Source organism: Telmatherina bonti (assembly GCF_933228915.1).
Source record: "Telmatherina bonti genome assembly, chromosome: 12".
Lineage (NCBI taxonomy): Eukaryota > Metazoa > Chordata > Actinopteri > Atheriniformes > Telmatherinidae > Telmatherina > Telmatherina bonti.
The window spans coordinates 25,445,450-25,471,720 of NC_136610.1; the positions used below are offsets into that span (position 1 = coordinate 25,445,450).

At 39.4% G+C, this 26,271-nt stretch overlaps 2 protein-coding genes across 2 annotated transcripts; both read right to left on the reverse strand.

Moving 5' to 3' along the window:
- Positions 1 to 1,047: 1,047 nt before the first annotated feature.
- Positions 1,048 to 3,517, reverse strand: tlx3a (T cell leukemia homeobox 3a; the record flags this gene model as incomplete). Its single annotated transcript, XM_079250575.1, has 3 exons — positions 1,048 to 1,231; positions 1,976 to 2,213; positions 3,091 to 3,517. 3 exons carry the CDS (start codon positions 3,515 to 3,517, stop codon positions 1,048 to 1,050), a joined length of 849 nt encoding a protein of 282 aa, XP_079106701.1.
- Positions 3,518 to 21,243: 17,726 nt separating this feature from the next.
- On the reverse strand, positions 21,244 to 24,120 carry hrh2a (histamine receptor H2a; the record flags this gene model as incomplete). The annotated part of the gene is made up of 3 exons (XM_079250118.1): positions 21,244 to 21,313; positions 22,484 to 22,655; positions 23,121 to 24,120. The coding sequence occupies 3 exons, from the start codon at positions 24,118 to 24,120 to the stop codon at positions 21,244 to 21,246; spliced, it is 1,242 nt and encodes a 413-aa protein (XP_079106244.1).
- Positions 24,121 to 26,271: the final 2,151 nt, after the last annotated feature.

Here is a 26,271-nt window from a genome sequence, read left to right on the forward strand (position 1 = left end):
TTTTTTTTTTTTTTACCATGTTACACCACAAATGTATTTTTCTTTTGTAGCTTATAATAACAGTGAGTTAAAAATCTAACAATCCCTTCCATGACGCATCAGAATGAGCATGAGAAAAATGGGCCACAACAACATTTTTATACTGTTATTTATACATGTTCAGTTAAAGTACAAAAAGAGTTTGTGCCTCGTTTAAAAACCCACAAATAAAGCAATGTGCATATGAAAAGACCTCACCAACATCACTGAACATGCATCACTCCCTTTATTACCCAACATACAGCCTGTTTCATATCTTCTTTTTTTCACCTCACTGATCACGATGCCTGTTTTTCTTTCATTACTGCCAAAATAGCATTTTCCCTCCCAATATTGCAACACTGTGGGCAATGAATGAATCTTGTCATGAATAAGAACTGATCTTAGGATCTGTATTTTTTTTAATCTAGGTTATTCTTCTTTTTGAAAGACATTTTGAATTTTGCAGAGCAGATGTTTTAATTGAAAGCTCCTAAACACATTTCAAGGCATGTTCTCTGAAGTGTGGATATTGAAGGCCTTGCTTTCATTTAAAAATGATAAAAGTGCAGCTGATTGTTGCACAGCCAGCTTAAAAAATGGTAGCAAATCAAGAAAAATAATAATAATAAAAAACCTTTAGAACACACTAAATCTTATGTTTTGCAGAATTAAGTAAATTCCCCTATAGCTACATTTCTTCCCCATCTTATTCCAACAAACAGAATAAGAACAAGCATAAGAGGACAATTACAGGTTGACAAGATTTTTTAATAGCAAGTCTGTTTCAGCTGATCTTTTTTTTTTTTCTTTATATTGCGAAGTTCCGGGGTTTCCAAGTACAGAGCTGCAAAATAGTGGTCCATCAAAGCCTGTTCCCATAGACCCGCATCATTCACCAGTATAGCATCACCAGTTCCAAAAGCACCAGCTTCAATGGTGTGTGATCAAACTTTAGTTTTTTTTCCCAGTAACATTTATTTCCCTCCATTGTACGTCCCATGTTCTTCAATTCATCTACCGTAGTCCCTATTCCCTTTCCTCGGCCCACGGTTGGAGGTTCTGCAGCGCGTACAGGGAGGAGTTATGGGCGCACAGAGGATCCGACACCGCTGATTCGCCGAGAGACTTCTGGAGGGCGGACTGCTGCAGCTGCAGGATGAGCCGATTGGCCTGCTGACGCTCCGCCTCCCTCTCCTCGGCTGTCTGTCTCCTGAATAACGACAGGAGGAGAATTAAACGTGGATCAAATCAATAAAATATGCGTTTACGTAAAAAAATAAATAAAAAATAAATACTAATCAAGAAACACACACTTTGGTGGTGCAAACATTTCTGTACATTTCTACACTCAACATAAAATCGCAATTTCATGCAGGTAGAATAAAAATAAGATTAAAAACATGTGAGTAAAAAGACTTTTTTAAGCATACACCTTGAAATAAAATAGGTCTATAGCGTTGATTATAAACAGAACTGTGGGCTGAAATAATTCAGTTTGTACAATTTACACTCAGGAAAACAGACAAATCTTCTGTTTCATAACGTTGCAGAAAGACAGCAACAAAAATAAATTTATAGCATAGTAAATTATAGCCTAATATATATTATTAATATAATAAATAATAATGATAATAACATTTTAAATTCACAGTTTATATTTATTATCGATCTATATCTCCTTATATATATATATATATATATATATATATATATATATATATATATATATATATATATATATATATATATATATATATACACAGGCGAACCTGTATATCGTGTGATGGATCAGAAAGAGAAAAGAGAGGTGAGCTGAAGTTTACTCTTAGGATAGATCTAAATGATCACTGAAATCGTTGATATATTTTACTGTATTTCAGCTCGTTTGTTTTTCTTGAGTTGAAATGTGTGTTGGACAACGGAAACAAATCTTAATCCAACCTTTGGTACTGACCTCCATTTGGTCCTGCGGTTCTGAAACCAGGTTTTGACCTGTGCGTCTGTCATCTTCAGGCTCTTCGCCAGGGCTGCGCGCTCGGCGCTGGCCAGGTACTTCTGCCGGTGGAAACGTTTCTCCAGCTCGCAGATCTGAACTCTGGAAAAGGAGGTCCGGGGCTTTTTCCGTTTGGGAGGAGTACGGTTCTGGTACGGGTGTCCTATCCGCCTCGTTACGGCAAACGGCACCAGAGCAGCTGCAGGAAGGGAAAACTCCGGTAAGTATGGAAATTCAAGGCCACATTGATACCAGAACTGTTAGAAAAGTGTTTCCCAAATGAGGCTGTATCACACACACACACACACACACACACACACACACACACACACACACACACACACACACACACACACACACACACACACACACACAGGTAAAATGATAATATAATGTATAGGAAGAAGAAGGAAAAAAAGCAGTGAATTTAAGAAAAAACTAACTTAACATTTAAAAGTTGTGTGGACGAACTGATGATCTCTGCACAGTCAATTACTCAGATGACAGCAGACTTTTTGGCTTATTTAAGCTCCATTACAGGTTACATGTTATTAACCTTTATTAATAAAGGCAGGAATTAATCTTATTTAAAACAGACTTGTTTGCTAAAACGTTTTAATTAACTTGAACCCGCTTGATTTACAAAACTGCTGCGAAATCAGACTTTTTCTCACCAGTTTACCTTTCTTAACATTCCTCTTCATTTTAGACCATATTAGATAGCTATCTTATAAACTTTGTTTTTCTTATTTACACATCATAATGATAAAAAAAAACTATTAACAAATAGTTAAAATTATTGTCACCTTAATGTATAACATTAATAACCTGTGTTACAATAGATTGCTTCAAAATGTAAATTAGCAATCTGATGTTTGTTTTAAATATTCACGTATTTCATTAAAAATATTTCTTTTAGCTTTGGGGGGGGGGGGAGAAAAAAAAAAACAATAATAAAAAGAGAAAAAAGAGGGAATACTAAACAGGTGTGAGTACTGTTGATGTTTGGTTACTTTCGTCTCAGAAGTGATAAAAGATTCATGAGGGGAACTCATTTGGTGTACCAGCTGGTCTACCTGATATCCTGTCCTTGGCGAACCTGTTTCCTATCCAGGGGAAGCACAGCCCTCCAAACCCAGGAACAGCGCTCTGGACTGGGGTTGGGGGTCCCGGAGCTGTCACAGGTCTATGAGCCGGGACTCGTATGACTCCCCGGCTGCCCAGACTCCTGCTCTCTCCGTACGGAGCTGAAGCATCCACCGGAGGCATTATACCGGAGAGCGAGATAGACAGCGCGGTGTACGAGGGCGCGTTGCTCCCAGTCGGGCTTCCCAAGCTGTAATACGCGTCCCCGCTGCTTAAATCTGATCCACTTTGTCTTCCAGGCGTGCGCCCGTTTTCTGCCTCTGAACCGGCTCCCAGAATCTGGTCGATGCCGAAGCTGATGGGCTCGTGGTGGGCCGGTTTCGGAGGAGGGCTCGGCGCACTGGGTGCTTGCTCCATCCCTCGTTTAGTCAGAAAAGGATGAGAAAAAAAATAACAAACGAAATGTTTATTCGGTGGGGATTCACGAGAGGGGGGGGATCAAACTGCACCAAAAGTCATCATCAAAAGTGTCTCCATCGCTGTCCACTTATATGTCCAGAATCCAGCGTGTCCTCCTTGTCTCCAGCAGGCCTCTTCTAAAAGACTCGGGCAGTGGTGAAAGTTTGATGGGCGTTTGGAGAGATGTGACGCTCTGTCCTCCTCTCAGCGCGTCAAAACATTCTGTCTAGCAGCTCCGTCCTCCTCCATTCCTCTCCACCTTTCATTGGCTGGCATCGAAATGACTGATTGAATGTCAGGGGGGGGGGTGTAGGCCCTCGGTTTGGCTCGAGAATTCCAGATTTCCCAGCGTGTCAACGTGTTATAGAGCTATATGGTAGCATTTGGTATCTCCAGACCGTCTGATTGAGTGTTTTTACCGCGTTGGGTAAAATAGAGCAAGTTGTTGGTATGGTTTGGGTTAGGGGAAAAGAAATCAAACCAGAGAGGAACCAGACTTCTCTTGTATTTTAACCTAATGAAGCTCTGTCAGCTCTGTAAGTGGGTTTATAAGTTTAGTCATGAAATGGTGAAAAAACTTTACACCTGTGCAAGTTCAAGTCTGAATTGATGCTTCTCCATTTCCGTTTTCAAGCGAGACACAACGTGCGTCATTTGTCTCTGACACCTCTTCAGTCCAAATGCGCGAGAATAAAAACCTAAAAAATATTATCAGTAATATTATCAAGTGCGCAACAATATGACTGTTTATGGTGGATGAAATACCCCACTTTGGTTTACTTGCCTTTAAATGTAAAACTCTCCCTCTTCCTAAGTGGTGACATTTTTGTCTTCATTTCAACTGCGGTGTTTAATGTTCTGCAGTCAAAATGTTGAACTTGAGATAATAAATCAGAAAAAAAATGTTGGTGTTTAATTGAACAATTATAGATGGTCTTAAATTGATCTGTAGTTTCAGTAAAAACGTGACAAGCACAGCTTTTCAATTATTATTATCGAAATTATTTTATTGGTTTAGATCAAATATAGGTTTTGGGAGCAGAATTACAATAATAGATATAAAAAAAAATGTGCGATTTTTTTAGCACATCACATCCTGATATTTAAAACAAGAGGACAGCCGCCGTGTTGAGCACTGGCAGTAACACCAGCACCTACTGAGCTTGGCAAAGCCTTATGGTCTTATTTGTTCCTGGTAGCCAGTGCCACATTAAATGACCTGACAAGGGAAAGCCACGGGCTACTTCAGATAAAGTGTCCGGGCTCTGGAAGCTGCTAACCGCTCAGATTCAATGTAACAGGCGCCCAAAGTGACCGTGTAATCTTATTTCCACTAACTTGTCTCATGGACAGACAAATGCGCCTCGGCCTGGGATGCGGCAGGTGGCTTTTTAGGCTATCACATTACAGGACTTTAACAAACTAGCAGCAGACATATTCACTTAATGGCAGCCAGCTTTATGTTTGGTAGCTTTTTTCCCCTCCATTTTTAATTGATCAGGACTGTTTTTTCCTTTTATCATGACATGAAAATATCTTTCTTTAACTATTAATGTATGCAAGTTATATTCTTCATTGCACTTGCGCTTAGTCACCATATTTGCTGTCATCACATCATGAACGCCTCTTTAATTAAGAAACTGCATTGAAATGATGACCAAAAACACCTTGTTGAGTTTTAAAGTGTGAGATTTTATACAAATTCAAATAATGCAAAGACACTGAGGTAAAAGTTAATATATATTTTATAAAAGATCCGCTTCTTGCCCTTGACAATAAAGTGTTATGAAGCAATATGAGATGGGACAAGGCCCGAGGTGTTTGTTTGGCAATATGGACAGACTCGGAGTGTTGGCTGCCTGCACCCTGCCATATGTGAGCTCACCGGTGGCTTTTGATGGGGGAGAATTGGTCTGTTATAGCTGTCATCATCTCGGGACATTTTTATGTTTGTCTTGATGACATTTAGAAAAAGAAAATATTATATTATTTCTCTAATTGTTGACTTTGCATTGAAAAAAACACACTTACATTGTCGTTTAACCCCATATTTCCGACTCATCTTGACCAGACTAACTGTTGAGTAACTCATTTGGGCGTTTTGCATGCAGCCCACCACAGAGTGAGAGGAGAAGGGGGTCGCACTGTTGCAGATGTGTGATGCTACTAATCTGGTGTAATCCAATGATTATAAGCGATTATGAAACATTAGCTTTGACCTACAGAGATATCACCGGGACACTGGTTAAACCAAGAAGACCCCCCCCCCTCCCACAGAAAAAAACAAACAAACCCCCAAACAAACAAACCAAACAAACAAACAAATAATAATAATAATAAAAAACATCCACACACACAAACACAACTCCATTTGAGCTTTTAGGTTGTGTTTAGTTGTTGTGGGCCTTTTTATATTGCTCCAGAAAAAAAGGTGTAGAAAAAGGATTATAAATGGATGTCAAACGTATATGCAAAAAAGTAGCCTTGAGGTCATCTCGTTTAGAGGAAAATATTTAGTTTCTGAGGGAAAAAAAAAAAACCTGCAGCCCCCAAAGACCTACTGAGGATACATCAATCTTCGTTTTTTTTCCACAGGCAATATAAAAGCTGACACTCTGATTTCAAAAGTCCAAAAAGAAACGACAACAAAAGAGTGAAAGAGTGCGATTTGTTTGAGAAATTACCACTTGATCTGCATAATCGGGGGGTTCTGGGCTGCAGCTCGGTACCCGGGGGCTGCGTTTTTATTGCGCGTCTCTTCGCCGTTATCAATTTCAGCAGCGCGCCTGACTTTTTAAAAGGGGGGACGAGGCCGGCTGCCTCTGAATAATGAATGACACGCTTTTATATTGTCGCTAAAGTGCCCGTGATGTTACAATATGAAAAGGCAGCGGTAAGTAATAGTGCATTTAAAGGGGATGTAGTGTATTATTATGATGTAAAAGAGAAGAAGGGAGAGGGAGATGAGTGGAGAGCGGTACCCAGAGAAAGACAGAGATTGTTTTATTACAATAAGAGGAGATGAGTTTGCCTCGCAGCGAAATGGGGGCCAGTTAATGAAACTTTACCGCAGCTAACGATTTCCCCTCCCTCTCTCTAAAAACCCTGCTCTTATAAAATATTTAAACTATTTAATATAGGTGGTATTAAACTGAAAGACACTTGCATTGGCCATCTGACAGCATTTACAAGGCACTTTTTTTTTTTTTTTTTTAAAAAGTTGGGTAAACAAAGCTTTACAACCTGCTCTCCTCTCAGCCCACATACAACATAAGCTGTGTAGTACATCACGCTTACATCCAGCTCAATATAAGGAAAACCTGTTTGTACTGTTTGCAGGCTTGATTTGGTCTAATTTGCACTTTTCTCCATGCATCTTTTCACACACAGATGCTGCTGTTTTCAAGGCCTCTCTTATCAATATAAACCCGTCTTTAACTGGAGGGATTGCTCTAGATGGCCCCAGTGTGGGGGGATAGTGTTTCATATTGACATGCTCAGTGGGATTGTTGGATGAGAAGAGAGCAATGGGATCTCTCATCAGGGACCAAGACATGACCATCATCATCCCTGCTCTGCAGCTTTGTGTGGACACAGTTCAACTGACAGACAGTTAAAAAGGAGCTAAACCAGGTAAAATGTCACCGTAAATGTTACTTCTATGGTCTGGCAGATATTAAAGGATTTTAATTATCGGTTATGAAGTTTATAATCCCCAAAGATTGGCTTTATTGGAAAGAATGTATTTAATTTTTTTTTTTACTAAAAGATGGATGAGTGCAGAAGGTTGGCAGTCTAAATGTTGTCGGAGCAACATTTTTGTTGAACAAACCAGGAAGATGTTTGATTCTGGTGTGGTCATCAAGCATGTAAGTCATAAGCTTTTTTTTGTGTGTGCAAATATTAACATTTAAAGATTCCCTGCTGGGTATTTGTTTTAGTGAACATGAGGAGGAAGATGCTTTTGGCTCTGCGTGTGTGAGGGTAGACCATGTCAGCCTGTCTGATGGTTGAATGCATGGCTGCTTCTTCACGCTGGTTAAAAGTTGGGGAGGGAGAAAGAGAGAGAGAGAGGAGGAAGAGAGTGAGAACGGGAAGTAAGCAACCACACAGACATGAATTACAGGGATGGACGAAAGCAGAAACAGGATGGATGGACGGCTGAGGCGGAGATGTAAGGGGAAAGAGTTAAAGCATTAATGGGGATCATTTGGGGATGATGATGATAATTGAGCACATGGCTTGAGTTTGGACAAGAGGATTGCTTCTTCTTTGTGAGTGAGACTTAACCTCTGCTTAATCTGCTCTGAGTGCTGAAAAGTTTCTGCTTTTCAGTTGCTGATCAGGAGCATCTTTCAAAGATATGCCACTGACAAAGTGACTGATGTAATTAATTAGTTTCTCGTGGCTTTAATGACTTTTGACTGATTTATGTGCGCATATCTGAGTGAGCATGCCAGAGAAGGTTTGCGTTTAGGAGCAGCTGAGTGCTCCTGGATGCCCCTGGTCGTGGCGCTAATGTGTTAATTCATTACTGCTTGTAGTCAGCTGCATTGTGTCAGAGCTGTGTTTCCCAATCTCCCTCTGTCTGCGTCCTCGCCACTTCATAAAAGCCGATTATGCTGCATGTCGCCCATTCTCTCCTGCCTCTTGACCTCCTCACCCCTCCTGTTGCCTGCCTGCGGGGTGCTCATGCAGGGGAGCAAAGGAGGGAGGGAAGGAGGACCAGCTGCCACCAGCCATAGTGCTCTGGCTCCTGGCAGAGAGAGCTACTCCAGCCCCCTGCTTTGCAGGGCCTTCTGGCCCCTCAGGATGGAGGGGGGCCACCAGCCTCATGCCACCAGCTCCACCTGTCTTGCCCCAGGCATAGTGTGACCGATTACACACAGAGACACACACACACAGCCACATATGCATTTGAAAACCGTCGGACTGTTAATTTGTCAGCAGCTTTGATGCAATTCAGCCTTTAAAAAGCTTCAGAAGTTGTGCAGAAATGCAACAAAATGTGCACGATTTTCAGTAGACCTATAAACCACATACTACAATAATCCCTTCCTCACACACACACACACACACACTCTCACACACAGAGGCACTTTGCTGAGAGGCGTGAAAGAGCGAGAGCTAAGTGAGGCCACTCCAGAGCACTATTCTCTATATTGATTTCCCATTATCAGACCCTTAGTCCCTGTGGAGTCATTAGTGCTGGGATCAAACAGACAGACAGAGAAGGAGACTAATACCAGTCACTTACACCAGCACAAGGAGATCACCTTACCTCCCTCAGGGTAGGAAGGCCAGAGAGGAGCAGAGGAGGAGAGGAAACGAGTAAGGGAGGGGGGTAGTGGATGGACGAGCGCAATGGACTAACAGATGGAGATGGCAATGCGTAGAGAGGAAGAAGAAAGAGGTGGGATCTTAAAGTGGAGGCACTGTGATCACTTTATTTAACTGCGCTGTAATATGAAATTTCTCTGCTTTTATTTTAGGCTAAGCTACCTAAAGGATTTGAGTCGCCGTACATTGAAAGTTTTGCCCAACTTGTCCTCTTTTTCGCACATCTGTGACTTTTCTTTTAGTCCGACGTTGCCAGCACACCTCCTCATCCACCTCTCTGTCAATAATTCTACAGTAAAGATGCAATGATGAATGGTTTTTATGTTGTCAGCAGCTGTCCCCACACTAGACACACACACACACACACACACACACACACAAAGAGAAGGAGTGCGGGAGGAATATGAAATGTGAAATACTCATTTCGGTCCCTTCCGTCATAGTTTCTGTGGATGTATTTATTCTCTATGGATTCCACGGGAACAATGAAATCGTAGTATGAATCAACACCATCAATCTTATTCACTTCTGCCTGCCAGTGAGCCCTTGTAGTGGTGGTCAGGCTCCACAGACACACACACACACAGGCAGACTAACGCACTCACACACAGCTCAGATGGGGGTGACCCTGGCCTGACCCCCCTGCTGACCCCCAATCTGTTCCCCAACCTCACACCATGAGAGACCGGTGCACACTGGGACAGGTCTCAAAGACACACACATACACACTCTGGCATACTGTGCTGTGTGTGATCTGATGGATATCTCCTCAGACAGTGCCATGTGTGTGGGCAGTATGCATGTGGACATCGTGTGTATGTGTGTGTGTGTGTATGTGTGAGTCTAAGTTTGTGGACTGCCGTAGCCTCTGCCCCCTCCCACTGGTGTTAATTGATTCTTGGTGCGCTTTGCTGATTGGTGTGAGGACCCCTAGAGGCGGGTTCAGTCTCCACCAGTGCCCCCTCCCCATTTGTGTAGCACCTCAGATACACACACGCACATCAAAGCACAGATCACACAGACATGCAATGTGATTTATCTCTAAATATATACAGTACATGTATGTCCACACACTGCTTAGAGCACATGTGTTGATTGTGCTGGTGAGAAAACACACATATGCACGAACACGCTCGTCTATCAGGGGGTTTTCACACCCTCGTAAAGAGGAAGCTGGCTAGCTTACACGAGCAGATTGCGGATCATATGAGACGATCCACACAGAAAAAAAAATCTGTGTCTTAGAGGTGATTCACGAACAATATAGGTGGTTGAAGGTGTGTGTGTTTGAAGGTGTGTGTGTATGTGTGAGAGAGAAAGAGAGCCAGAAAGACAGTAAGAGAGATGAATCTCTGGTTATTAATTTCCAGCCGCGGCCCCTGGGTGAGATGTTAATAAAGGGCTGATTGTGACTAATTTCTTATTAATTGCCATCAGCGATTACACAGTGGCCAGTAATGTGGCTAATTTGTTGAAATGAATTTGGTTTTTGGAGGCATTTTAATTGCTGCAGGTGGGCAGCATCCTCTGCAAGTGCTGCTTTTGTTTTTCAGCAGGAAACTTTTGAAGTTGTGCAGCTGCTGATAAAATCGCTGAGAACTGTATGTCTCAGGTATATTATCCAAACATGTGTAGATACATTTTCACACAAAAGCTGACATGACATGGATGTGATGAGCCTAGTAAAGCTGGGCTTTGGTGTACAATAGTGTAGCGCACCTTGGATTGTTGTGTGATAAAACAAAAACAGGCTTTCAGTCTTGTTTTGAATTTGATGATTATAAATGATGCAGGTTCACAAAAGAAAAGGAATTTGGTACACAAGTTGTTATCAGGGTTTTCTGATAACAAAATATACAGTTTTAAGGCTTCTTGACTTTCTGTTAGCGCTCATTGTTGTGCAACTGCTAGCATTGGCAAATGCAGTGATAAACTGGAAGAATGTTAGCCCAGTGCGAGGTATGAATTTGACTATGCACTGTGACCTGATGGAAACACAAGTTAAATGGAAACATTTTAAACAATAATCCCATGGCATGGAGTGAGGATTGCATCAGGAAAGGTGTCTGGCCTAAAACATGTGCCAATTCATCTGTGCGATGATTTGCTGTGGCGACCCCTTCAGAGGGTCAAACCAGAAGCCTAATAACAACAACAATCACATGGCATAGAGTAAGTGTCCAGATCTTTAAAGTGCATCTACTTCAACAAGATTCTTACAATAACCCAAGTTGGCAATTCGAGCCTTGAAGAATATTCTAGATGATCAAGATTAAATCTGGGGTAGGTAATATTGGGGAGCTAGCAAGATTTGAAAGTAGCATCCTGTCTTGGCTCCTCCCCCTCTGGTTTTGCTCCTTGTGTGATCCAAGGCTTTTTTGTGTTCAAGATAACTCAAAAAGTTATGGAAATGTTATTGAAATTTTCAGGAGTTGTTGGAAATGTGAAAAAGAACTGGTTAAATTTTGGTGGGGATCCGGATCACCGTTTGGATCCAGGAATTTTTTTCAATGGCCATGGCGGAGGTTTGGGCTCTCTGAGTGCTTTCTGGTTTGCATCTTTGTCCACCAACTTTTTCCAGCACCTCTTTCTCTGCTGTTTAACGGGAGGCAAATAAACCGAGCCGGGTCGGGGAAATCCTTCCTGCATTTTCTCACCCATGTTTGCCTTCCGAGTTTCTTCTTCACTACTTTGTATTTTCATCCTAACACACTATTGTGGCTAACAGGCATGAGCTGCGGGAGGAGGAGAGTCGGGAGAAGAAGCGTACGAAATATAAGAAATAAACAACTTCAATTCGGCCCGAACGTTTTGATTGGTCAGAGTTTTTACAGATTTTCAGTAAACTGAGGGGTCTAACTATATTTCTATTGTTCATGATTACAAAACGTATAGACTACTATCAGGATGAGGAACCACTTCACCCAGAGTAGAAAAAAATGTCTCTGAGCAAGATTACCTACCCCAGCTTTAACTCAAAGATTAAGTCTGCTGTGATCCATAGGAGCTGTTGGAACACCAGAGTCAACTTCAACAGTCAATTTAGTTTTACATGGTTATATCTGGAGATACTGCCAATAAACTCCCACTGCAAAATCAACGCATTCAAGTTTGGTAAAAATTTGTATCTCACTATATGATTAAACATACCGAAAGACCTAAATGTTTGGCCACTAGTATTAGAATTTAGTTTGCATGAACAAAGCTGAGACGTTCAATCCAAGAACACTGCACTACCTGTTAAGCTGGATGCTATTGGCATAATGCTTTGGGACTGTTTTATTGCCATCGGAACCAGAAGATTTCTCATAGTGGTTGAAAGAATAATTGAAAACTGAAACTTAATGGCTAAATATGAGGCTGGTACCATGGAAACCAAGCGATTTCACCAAACTATGCCAAGAATAGTTGGTAAACATTCACTGAAGTTTGGATAATGGCTCATGGAAGGTTAGCTTAATTGTCATTTGATTAGTGACACTGAACACAAAATATTTGTTGAGATGTACTTGGTATGTATGTAGCATGTTGGCCATGTTTAGCCTTCAGCGAACATGGTAAATAAAAAGCAAGTGCGTCAAGTTTTTGTTAATCAACTATTAAATATTTATGTTACACAACCATTCTGTCCCAGCAGAAGATCAGGTTATAGGGAGCCCTTTGTTGCTGAGGCATTCATGCCTGTGTGCGAACCACCATGTCTGTGCATTTGTAATCTTTCCCCGCTCTCTGTCTGAAGATATGCACATAAACACATCCTCGCAAAATCATTGTAAATGCCCCTTATTATCTTATTTATCAACTTTATTCATCCTTCTACTTCCATATTTCTCTCCCAGTTCACAATCATTACTGTGGGGATGGAGGGACAGTTAAGTTGTTGCCTTTGTTTGTTGAATGTTTATAGCTTCCGTTAGCTCAGGCTCAACGACCACTGAGGAACCAGTAGATACAAAATCCAAATCCTCCCATAAAGGAGGAGATGCCCTCTGGGCAGCCATAGCTCATAGTTGGCCTGATTTAGTGGCAGCCAGGAATCTGGGCTTGAATAAAGACAGAGAGAGCGAGGGCAGAGTGGGAGAGATAGAGGGAAAGATAGCTCCCTGCGTGATAAATAGCCCCAGCTCTCTCTATTGCATTAGCCGTCCTGGCCGATAGATTGCGAGCCCAATAGACCCAGACGTATGCGATTGGTTTCTCATATAAAAGTTGCATATTAAATTCCTTCACAGGACTGTGCCCCCCAAGCATGAAGGAGGGATGGAAGAAATGCGAGTTAAAAAAGCAGAAAGTGGAGAAAGGAATGGAAGAGCAAGAAAAAGGCTTTTTATGAGAGATGAAACGAAGACAGAGTTGGGGAAGCCTGCGAAGAAGGGGGGAAGATAATGGCAGGAGAAAAGTAGCTTGATGCTAGAAAAGACAAATGGTGATGTCATGTATTTAATAAGTCCGTGGATATTGGGCGATGAGTGCGACCGTACGTCCATTTAATCAGTATTGCTTCCCAATGAAGATTTCTCTCTTGTTTCGTTCACACCCTCCCTTCTTCTGATCTCAGCCGTTCCACACATGCTAACGACCCCTCTAATTGTTTCCAAGCTCATTAAGATGCTGCTGTTTTAATAGTAATTAATCCGTCATTTGCCTACATGCAACACAGGCCACTGAGGTTTGTTCATCGTTGTTTCAAAGCACTGATAATGCAGTAGCTGAGTCAAAGGAGACAATATCCTGCTAATTTAGCTCATCACTGTTAATTGGTTGTTAAGTGCCTTTAATTACCAAGCATGCAATGGGACTTGGGTCTGCAGAAAGAGTGCTTGCTGTGATCGTCACTGCCTGTCTAATGACTCTTGAGTGAACTTTGAAAAGTGGAACAAATGACCAAAGAGAGGAAGGAGGCATACTTTGACCCTGCCCTCTTTTCTACGTGCTGGTTTTCCCTCCTCATTGCCTTTCTTCTTTTCCTCTCCTCTATCCTCATGTCCCTTCCTCCATCTCGACTCACTCCCCATCTCTTTCTCCAGATATTATTAACTCATTAAGTTTTTTTCATTATTTTTAATAAAAGATGAGTTATGGCTTTAGCCTCAGTGTGTCAGCATCCTCCATCCCCTCCTCCTCGCCCTCCCTTTTCTCTTCCTTCGTTTTCAATGTTACCCCCCCCTCCTTCACACAACCCCCTACCCTTTAGATTTTCTCCTTCTCTCTCCACCATATTGTGTGCTGACGCTCTGATGCATTTGACCCCTGAACTGCAGCTTCCGACCTCAGTGTTTCTGGTTACAGCCTTCTGTCCATCTTCTTTGCTTTCGCCACAGTCACACTCGTCTATCAATCATCGCTCTATCTCATAGCGCTGAGCAGTCTTTAGATGGCATTCATAAGATTTATGATTCATGATTCTCTCCGTCTTTGTTTGAGTGTGTGCGTAAGAGTGAGAGAATTGAGAGAAAGAAAAAGGGATAAAAAGAAAGACGAGACTAGAGAGAGAGAGAGAGAGAGAGAGAGAGAGAGAAGAAAAGGGTCTTGTCGATGACACAGAATAATGACAATATCCATGATTGATAGCCTATACAGAGGTAGTTGGGTGAGTGGTATCTGTGCCTGCATGTGTGTGCCGCCCTTTTTTCCCAACTTACACTGATGTTAAAGAAGCAGTGATGAATGGTTTTCATGTGGTTTGATCTGTCAGTGAACACTCTGGAAAAAAAAAAAAACAAAAACAGTGGCTAAGATGGAGAAGGACGCTGAGTGACCAGGAATACCATGGGAAAACTATTTTTATGTAGCACCACAGAGACTCTTGAGGGAAGATAGAAAACCTTAATCAATTTGAGCAGGAGAGGAAAAACTGTAGATCAGACCAGTTCACTAACTTGGAACAATTTCTGCATCTGTTTGCCTTCTTTTCCACACTCTAGGGAAAATTACAGATCCACTTAAAGACCATTTATTACATTTGTATCAGACTTTCTTTGCATACATGAGAAAACTTGCATTCTGTAAAAGTCCTTCTGATCCCTCTTAGAACAATTATGTTAAGCTTTTAAAGCAAAACAAGAGGTTTCAGCAACACATAGAAATGAAGTCAAATCAGTCATTTGTTCCTGAATGAAATGACATATTTTTGTTGTTCTGCTGCTCTGTGCTGCAGGGATTCATCCGATAGCGCCTTTTTCCTGCAATAAAGCTGCAAACTGCACAGCCAAAGATGGCCAAAGGTATGCTGACCTTCTATCTTTTCAGTTAACTTGTCTCACAGGGAGCTTCAGAAAACTAAATGTTGCTTGGAAATATTACAAACTGTGAACAGCATCCAAAAGCTGCAATTACATTTGTGTGGGCCACACTGACTGAACAACACGTTGCCAGTCTAAACTCATCACATTCTGTCACTTTGTCAGGAGACCATGCTGTCTGTTTGCAACACAGTGGGTGCCTTTTTAGCATAATTTTGCATACACACAGGGAACTGATCCACAGCTTAATCTTGCCAGGTCTGTAAGTGCAGCGCAACTTTAACCAAAAATTGTGTGTTTGTTCACATGTAAAAAATGTACAAGTGTGTGATCCGGCGTCACACTTGTAACTGTAACATATTTCTTTGCTTCTTGTTTTGTATAAAAATGGAAAAGCAAAACATTTTTAAACAATAAGTAATTCTTTATCTTGGTTCTTAATAGTAGTGTAACATTATCCAGCCGTTCTCATGGACAAGGTAATTAAGAACAATAGTTGCACAATATCAGATTCACAGTTCATACTAGAACTGTTTCACGTACTCAACAACGACTAATTAGGAACATGAAAGGTCCTTTTCAGGGCTCAGACATAATACGTACGGCCTGACACTACTCTTAGAGGTAATCACACTCCACAGCTACATGGGGACAGTGTTGGAAATACAGGAGAACAACTTAAGATGTACGCCTCCTCTTTTTTCTGTTTTTTATGTTGTTGCTTTTTAACAGATGCAGGAGTGAACTTATTACCAGCTACTGGAAATCGGCAGTTTAAACCAGTATTTCCATTCATATCAAAATCATCTAAGCAACTAAAATATCATTTAACATTTTTCTTCCTGAGCTTAAGTATTTAAACTAAATAATTAAAATAAAAATGTGTTTTTTAATGAAGACAGACAAGTAATAATTGGATAAATGATATGCCAAAATATGGCTATTTTCAAACTATGTTTGATAAATGCTTATTGTTTCATTTTTTGAACAATATTTGCATTTCGGATCAATGTCATTTGCTCACTGAACACATGATCTCTATGTAGATTGATGTGTTATTATACCGCTATTAGCTACTGAGGGGAAACAAGACTGTACCCACAAACTAAACTTGTTTGAGTGGGTGGGTCTCAAAACAGTCCAGTGGAACAAAGCTGTGGAACACTGTCCTGCTCATCTTTCTTCTTTCTCATATTTTTATATCAAATTTTTATTGGATGACCTCAAATGAGACCTTTTCCTCCTCTGGTTCAAACAACTATTTAGCCAGACAGGAATCGATCCCCTTTGACAACTTCTCTGCTGGAGAAGGCAGATCACAAGTTTTTATTAAACGTAATTATAGTCTTTCTACTAAATGGTAAAAAAAAAGATACAAGGAGCTCTGAGCAAAGGCAGACACACTAAAATAGACCTTTAAAACATGAGATCCACATTTACATCATAGTTTCATTTGAATATACTGCTTGCTGTTGTCAAGCAGCAGAAAGAAAAACATGAATAAGGAAAAGATCATGTTAGGGCATTAAAATACACCACATTATTGCTTACAGCTTTCCCTACATCTTTTGGGGCTAATATTGTGAGCATGTGATGATGAAATGAGTTTATTATTAAATTAATTTATTTATATATATATATATAAATTATATATAGGCCTATAAACAACACTTGTATATATTTGGGGTGGGACTTTAACACTTTAATTACGATTAATTAATTGAAAAAAAAAACAAAACCTCAAGCATTAGAAAAATTAACGCATTTGTGTGGGTGTATATATTTATGTGTGTGGGTGGGTATGTGTGTGTACTTATGTGTATGTGTATGTGTATGTATGTATGTGTATGGATATGTATATATGTATGCATATGTGTGAGTGGATGTGTATGTATGTATATGTGTGTGTATGTGTGTGTATGTGTGTGTGTATATGTATGTGTATGTATGTGAGAATGTATATGTGTATATATGTATATATATATATATATATGTGTGTGTGTATGTATGTGTATATGTATGTATGTATATCTATCTTTATGTATGCATGTATGTGTACATGTGTGTGTATGCATGTGTATGTATGTGTATATGTATGTATGTATGTATATATGTATATATATAATGTATGTGCGAGTGTATATACATATATATGTAGGTGGGTATGTATGTGCATATACATGTATGCATTGATCTCTTTCTTTTGTTTTTTTTTTGTTTTTTTATGTTCTCTTTTCTGTTCTCTTTCTGCCCCTTTCCTGTCCTTTCCGGTCGGGTCCAGCAGCATAAACTCTGTAATACAAGCTATTATCCAAAACAAATTGAAAAATAAAATAAGAATCAAGAAATACAAGGGGATCATTACATCTACAAAAGTTCCCCTTGGCAAAATAAATTTGCTCAGCAGAACACAGCATCCAGAACATCAGTCTGCTTGCTTAAATGCTGGACAAGACAAAAAAAAAAAAAAAAAAAAAAAAAAAAAGAAAAATTAACGCATTTAATCGTGGAACGTTTATCGGTGTACAATTTCCTAGTTCACCGATTATATTGATGCACACAGTACCACCGCTACTAACTTAGCAGCATTGGTAGTATATTTATTATTGTTTCAGACCCTTTCAGTAAGTTTACTTAAAGACAAAGCTGGCATCAATAAGTCCAGCCTGTTTTTCTGGTGGCATTTTGGACTCTTGGTGAGTGACACTGATTGATTTCTTCATTTCAAACAGTAGTTAGATTATAAATAAATCAAACATAGATACAAAACAAATAAGCAAACAAAATTAAGAAGACACACAAGTGATGCAAAAATATAAAAACTTACAAAGGAGCGATCTATGGTTTGAAAAAGAAGTAAAAAGAAGTGTGAAACTTGTTGAATCCCACACCTTTTTCTATTTGTCAATGCTACACATAATATAATTCACGCAAACTACATAAACCAAGCCCATCAGTCCAGATATAAGTACATATAGGCCTACATGAGCAGTTACGGACATTGAACCATGAACGTTAAACAAGTCACCTGTACAGAACATACAAGATGTTAATAGGAACACATAGGCAACTCACACACACACACCCCAGACCACACTATCCATGATCAAACAGTTCAAAAGACAGCAAACAAACACCAACACTCCATCATATTTGCCACAATTCACATTCCACCTGTGTCTGAATACCCCCACATGATCTGCCAGTACAAACACATTCTCTATGGTTTAGCTATTATTGATATGCTTGTTGATGGCTTGTTGCAGATGTTTTTGGTTTATTTTACTGTTGCTGAATATCATGAATTTAGTCTTGCTTTAATTCAATAAAAAATTATTTTTGTCAAAGCAAGATTTATTTCTTTTGAGTTCTGTGTTGACTATTTCTTTAAATTCCTTCAGATTATCACCCATGCCAATTATATTTGTGTGTCAGCAAACAAGATAAACGTGAGTGGTTGAGATATTTTACATATATCGTTATATAAATTATAAATAATGTTGGCCCTAAAACTTACCCTTGAGGAACACCACAACCGATGTCAACAACACAACTGATTTTCAGCCAGTTCCACAAATTGCTTCTTGTTAGTCAAGTAATTCTTCAACCAGGCCAGCGTCAATCCCCTAATACCATATTTTTCCATTTTATCAGTCAGTTTTTCATGGTTTATTGCATCAAATGCTTTTCTGTGATCTACAAATATACCTGCTGCGTATTTCCTTTTATGTAGGGAATTTGTAATTTCCTGAGTTAGTTGAACCAAAGTATGCATAGTTGATTGGTTACTTCTGAATCCAGACTGATGATGTGAAAGGAGCTTATTAGTTTCAATCGAACTATCTAATCTTTTATGACATATTTTTTGTCCCAAATTTTGGAGAATTGAGTATATATATATATATATATATATATATATATATATATATATATATATATATATATATATACACATATATATATATATATATATATATATATATTCTGAAACAGGTTTTTCAGCTCTATATTGTCATTTCTGAGACATTTAAAATTAGATAGTAACATTTAGTAACCTTGCTATATGTTATCCTTAAACCTTCTCACCTCTGGCCATATGTCCTGCCTCTGTGTTTGGTTAAGGGAAGTATTTGTAAGTATCTTTGAAGCTTTTTAATCTAGACATAAAACTGCTAAAGTCCTATATCAGTGCACCAAAACTGAGCTTTGAAGGAGTAAACAGGATGCATTAATGGCAGCTCCTCACACATGCGGTCAGTTGATCGGTAGAAACACCTTACTTTTATATCAGTTCACTATAAACTAAATAAAATATAGTTTTTATGCTGGAGCACTTTTAAGCTCACTTTCTTCAATGATTTAGTTTTGGTGATATTTGTCAACCTCTAATCTTTGTATCCACATCATGTGTTTTAAACTTGTGCAGAAATCTTGTAACAGTTTTTTTTTTTTTTCACTATTTGCCTTATTTGTAGTCACAACATTGAAACCCTTTAAAAGGTAAACCATTGTTTGATACACCTTATGGTGGGCCTGAACACATCATCAGTGACGTACCTTGGGATCATGGTGGTTTTGGGTCTTTTAACAATCAGATCCCCTCCAGCAGGTGACACAGCTAGGGTTAATTAGGCCCCAACCAGTGACAAGATAACGCTACACAATTTGCCACACCTCTACCCTCCTGATCCTCAACCACCTTGTCACCACCTCTGCTGTGTCAGTGGCAAACTTGGCTGGATGTGTCTGTGCCCTGAGATGACATTGTATAGTGGTGCTATAGTCATAAAGCTGAACTGAACTGAAAATGGTCTCCTGCAATGCCCAGTACTTTGTTGGCCCCACAGAGGGATTGGCCCACAGAAACTCCAAATGATTAAATAACATTTTCTTCTGCAACATTTCTGGGTCTTCACATGTATGACATGCACCACACAGCTGAACATTGTTGCAGAGCAAACTCAACCCCCTCCAGGACACCCTTCTGACTTCATTGGTCACTCACCTGCAGGTCACTTTGCTATAAAATGAAAATGCTCAATCATGACATCTGAAATTCAGCAAATTGCCTGCATTGACAGAGTTGTTTATATTTCTTGATCTCAGTTCTGTTGAACTTCTCAGAGTACAAGATGGATCCACAGATGCCTCATGTTGACCCAAAGCATCTGCAGCTCACATCCTGGTGCCAGTCACAATACTGGGCAGGTGGATTTAGTGCTATTGTCTGATGAGTGTAAATACCTTTAGTTAAGCTTACTTATGACATTAGAGTCTGAGAGTGAAAGATCATATCTGTTCATTTTTAATGTGCAGTTACACTTGAAAGAAATAGCAGATGGGAAGAATGTATTATATTTGGCATAGGAACACAGAGATAAGTCATATGGAAGTAGAAAGCTTCAGCCTATTGTGTTGCCACTAATTGTAATATTGGATTTTCTCTCTTACATTTAACTATAACAAAATCTGGGGTGCGTCAATGAGTATCTAAGTTTGTAATAGCAAATTAATGCTTCTGTTTGGCTTAACGGTTTGTAAAATCACTTACTGAATGAATATTAATGTGCATTTCTAAATCCCTCAAAGGAAATAGCTTGAAGTACGTAGAAGGTTCAGTGTTAATGCGACAATAGTCTGAAGCGATAACTACTGACAGCTGTGATAAATTATTTTCACTGTACCCGTGTTCCTTACCACACACACACACACACACACACTGTCTGCTTTCTCCCACATGATAATACATATCCATACTCAACAGTATGTTGGCTCCAAAAATGGCTGTGGATATGATATTCTTTCTTTGATCTCCTCTTTAGCAGCACATCCCATTTATCTCAGACTCCTGTTACATTTACTGTATAATTCAATAAATAGCAGATTCACAGCACAGAATGACGTGGCACATGAAAGTAGCTGCATTCTTTAACATCGACATATTACTTTTGCATGGCACACACTCAATGGTAACACACTTTAACACATGGATGCATGTACTGAAAGTCTGTTTATCACTTTCCTCCTTCTGGTTGCAGGTTTTTATGGAACATACTTTTTTTTAAATTAAATATCTATTTGCCATGTCTAAGCTGTGGTACTTCATCTTTCCACTGGAAGGCACTCTTGAGTCCCATTTTCTTCATTGAAATGTGGCTGAGTGAAATGAGTTCTAAAGAGACAAATAAAGACAATAAAAGGCTTATTAATGGTCCATTTATCTTTGGTGTCAATGTGCAGAAATGATAAAAACATTTACTTAAACAGCTTCATTACTCAAGTACAGAGCATGACTGCACCTTTTGGAGAGGTAAGATTGCTACTTGGTAAGCTAACAGCTACATATATATATGTGTGTGTATATATATATATATATATATATATATATATATATATATATATATATATATATATATATATATATATATATATATATATATATATATATATATATATATATATATATATATATATATGTGTATATATATATATATATATATATATATATATATATATATATATATATATATATATATATATGTGTGTGTGTGTATATACATACATATACAATGCACAGAAAAAATACATGAGAGTTTTTTTTTTTATGTGGGCGGAATTTTAAACTTTAAAGCATCTAAAAACAAACAAAGCAAAAAACCTCTCTTGCTTTAACTAATTCACACTTTGCAAGCTCATTAGTAAGTGTTGCTCATAAACATAAACAGAGAAATGAAAGCAGGCTTTGGAACTGGATAATGTGTCTCCTTTGTGCTGAGAGTATATTTTTGGGCTAATTAGCATTTTGGCCTAAAACACTGTGGATGGCTCAGCCAGGATCTGTGCATCACAGTTAATTTGTTCTGGTAGAGACATGGCCCATGGAGTGTGCAGAGATTCCCTTAAGTGCTGTATATTTACATGTGGCATTATTGGTGGCTCTGCTGCAGCACTGAATGGATGGTGGTTTATCAGTCTGTTGCTCTTTCTTGTCAGGCCCATAGATTCTGCTTTTGGGTGGTATAATTTCCAAAGTGTGCTGATCAACATCCCAGCATTAGTATAACATGGATTATGAGCAAGAATAACTCAAAACTGATAAAAAAAAAAACAAAAAACAAAGATGTTTTAAGACCTGAGAATGTCTTGCATGAGCCAGTGCAGTGACATATGCATTTAGTAATCACTGAATGCGAGTGTTATAGCTCTGCCACCCGAGAGATGATGGGGCATCCATCTTTTTTTTAAAAGTAGCTGAACTCCACTGATGACTCAGACCCCTCTGCAGCATTTCCTATTTCTGTTAATGAAGTGTCATATAAATACACACTGAACAGTCATTTACCCTTCATTGCTGCTGGCATGTGCAGCAGCAGTGCCATTTGCAAAGTGAATAGTTGGTGAAGTAGTCCTGCTGTTAATTTCTTCAAGCATGATGTTTTGGTCTGCTATAGTCATCCTGCAAGTGGTTGGGGTGTGGCCACACAGCAGTGTCACCTCTGTCAGCTGCTCTCTGGCTGAGATGTGAAAAGGGAAAAGGAAAGTAAATAATGGACTCAGGATGACACAAAAATATACAGCATATAATATTCATACTGGCTGCAAAATGTACTCCCTCAAAATACTGCTCTGTGCAAACGTTTTGAGCCACTCCTCATTTTATAAATATACTTTTTTTTTTTTTTTTTTTAGGTCAGTGTTCTTAAAAGCAAAGAAAAATATTCCTATAATAATATTTTTCCTCAAACATATTCATGTAGAAGCACTGACCTGAAAATTTGTGAAAAGGCTGCAAATACCCAAAGAAAGAAATCTCAAAAGACCTTCGGAAAGCCTGCAAAACTATCGCCCAAATTATTACAAGAAGGTCTGGCAAAATATACAGAAAGGGTGGAAGGCTGGAGACTTTTACACAACTCTGTAAAGACCAGCTTTGCAGTTAAACTGACTGGAACTTGAAAGCTTCATTTGAGCAGCTTCACCTGCTGTTACATTTGAAAAGGGCTGTTGGCTTCTCCACCGAGCAGGGCACCAGCATCTTAGCAGACGAGTGTAGGCTGACCTGAAGTCCCTGTTGAGGGCTCCATAGAGGATAGGGTTGAGTGCTGAATTGGCATAACCCAGCCACAACACAACAGGAAACTCTGGTACTAAACCAGGGTCTGGATGCTCCTTTAGACCCAGTACTGTGAATAAGATAAAATAAGGTAACCAGCACACTACAAAAGCCCCGATCACCGCTGCCAATGTCACAGTGGCTTTGTGTTCTCGCAGTGCCACAGCTGTAACACTGGACACCAGAGTGGTGCTGGTGGAAGGACTTTTCCTACAGTTGTAACTGGTGATGCACATGGGTCGGGTACTGACAATGCGCTTTGCCTGTGCCCGTGCAATTCGAAGTATTTGGAGGTAGATCCAGCACATAGCCACCAGAGGCAGGAAGAAGGTGAGAAGAGAGTCAATAAGTACATAAGGTCTGTTCAGTTCGAAACGACATCTCCTCTCTGACGCCCAAGGCCCGTGGTTCTGCACCGTCCCATTCACAGTGTTCCAACCCATTTGAATAGGCAGGAAAGACACAGCCACAGACACTGTCCAGACGCTCGCCATGGTTACAGCAACTCTCCACGGCAGGACGAGTGAGGTATATCTCAGAGGCATGGTGACAGCCAGGTAGCGGTCCACACTAATGGCCATCAGTGTGAGTATAGAGGCGGTGCACAACATAACATCCATGGAGATATAGAAGTTGCAGAAGACTGGGCCAAGTGGCCACTCTCCGTTGAGCTGGAGGAGAGCAGAAAATGGCAGGACCAAGAGGCCAAGCAGCAAGTCTGTCACAGCCAGTGACACAATGAAACAGTTCGTGAGGCAGCGGAGGCTTCGAGAGGCACAGACAGCAAGACACACCAGCACATTACCACCCACAGTCAGAAGGATGAGGAGGGACAGGATGACAGCCAGCATCACTTTTGACAACATTATTACTGGTGCTTCATTGGATAGATGACCTGATGACATCTGGCCTGGAGCTGTGTGTGAATCCTGATTTTACACTCACATTATATGCCTCAAGGGCACATAAAAAGTCTTTGATATGTTCACTTGTAGTGTTTAGAAGCTCCAAAATTAATTTTGCAACCTGATTTATTTGACTGAAGCGCTTCCATTAAGTTAATGTCTTCCTGTTAATGAAAACGTGACCTTTGATCCCAACAGTTTTCACATCCATACTTTCCAGAGTAAACTTGTTCAACCAACATTTTATTGTCAGTAAATGCTGCTAACAGTGAGTTACAGCTCAGCTCTGTATGGGCTCTTGAACAGCTCTGTGTTGACTTGTTCACTGAAGTTCTTGTTGTCTTCAATGTCATTTTCTATGGTTGGAGGGACACCTGCTGGAAAAAAATGGTAAGTGCAATTAGTAATTGGCTCAAATTGTTTTGGCTGTAAGTCTTTTTGAGTAAAAAAAAATCTGTGCATATCATGCAACAATTTTTGTAACAAGTCATTTAAACTGCTGGATTACAATAAATAAATAGATGATATTAAGACTTTTGAATCTTGATAAACATATTACAAACAGCATATTTGTATGTGTTTTAAAAAAGATTTTAATGTCATCATTATTTAATATATTTTGGCTGATGTGAAGGTCTATAATCTTTATGCTTATTGTTTTTAAAAAGTAATATATATGAACTCTGAACAATCTGGAACAAAGCATACAAAGCACACATTAACAAAATTGGAAAGAACCTTATTTTTGATAATTAATCATTCAACGGCACTGGTTATAATATAAATAAGTAAAATAACTCTCAGATTGTCATGTTGAAAATATTTTAATCTTTAAAAATAGCCCAATACCCAAAATCTTTGATTAGAATTTCTGAGTAAATTGACTATAAAAATCTGTGTGAGGGTGTTTTTTCATCATGTACAGTCGTGGAAAGAAATTATTAGACCATACTTGTTTTCCAAACATATGTACCTTTTAGTTGTACAAGGCAATAAAATGAACATGAAATTTTTGAGAACAAAGATGGTCTAATAATTTTTTCCCACTTTATTTATTGATTGAGATGGTAACAAGTATGGACCTGATCTTATGTGCCATTTGGCTGTTGCTGTGACCCTCAGGTGTCAGGAGATGGTTTCTAAAATAAGTAAGCTTAAAGCTGCAAACATAACAAATCTATGGGGGACATGGCAGGAGGGCTGTGTGGTGGTGTGAGGATTCAAGCATCACCGCTAAAAGGTTCCTGAGTCGAACTGGGAGCATTTCTGTACAAATTGCATGTTTACCCTTAGCCTCTGTGGATACTCTGGATTTCTCTCACAGCCCAGAAACATATATATTAGGTTAATTGGCGATTTAATACTCTCCAGGACTGCACGAATTGTTGTTTGCCATGATCAGTGGTTGTTGGCCAACATAAATCTGCCTTTGCTTCCCTGTGACAGTGCACTGGAATAAGCAGGTAAGAAAATGGATGGATGGATGGATGGATGGATGGATGGATGGTAGGAACACACAGAATGGCCATGTTGACCTTGGTTACATTGCAAAAGGAAAAACACTGCATTTGGGAGTTGTATAAAACAGTATCTCTCCAAAATGTCAAAAAGATTTTGGGCGTTTTACTTCTCTACTTCTCTGTCAGTCTTCACTGACAGGAATAACAAGTACATGATTAGAATAAGGGATGAATAACTCATCACAAGGCTGAAATATTAATGAATTCATGGTTATAGGTTGGCATAATGTCTCCTCAACACTATTATACAAACAACAGACACTGGATAGCTTTATCATCTCACAATTTCTGCATTCTTATCACAGTCTAACTGCAGACATATTTAAGTCATGCTCAAATGTTCTTGTTATATGTCTCCTTCTGGGACTGGACTATCATAGAAGACAGTAGCTGTGCACGATCAAAGGATCTTTCCACAGTTTACAACAAAAAGAAGAGTGAAGATTGTTTTCCAGGAGGTATTCATGTCATTGTTAGCCTTTTGTTAAAAGAAGACGAAAAGTGTAAACCGTTTATAAAGCTCAAAAATAGAGATGCTAAATTTAACTTTGCAAAACAGTTCTTAAAATGCCTGAGTACCTCTGAAGCAATA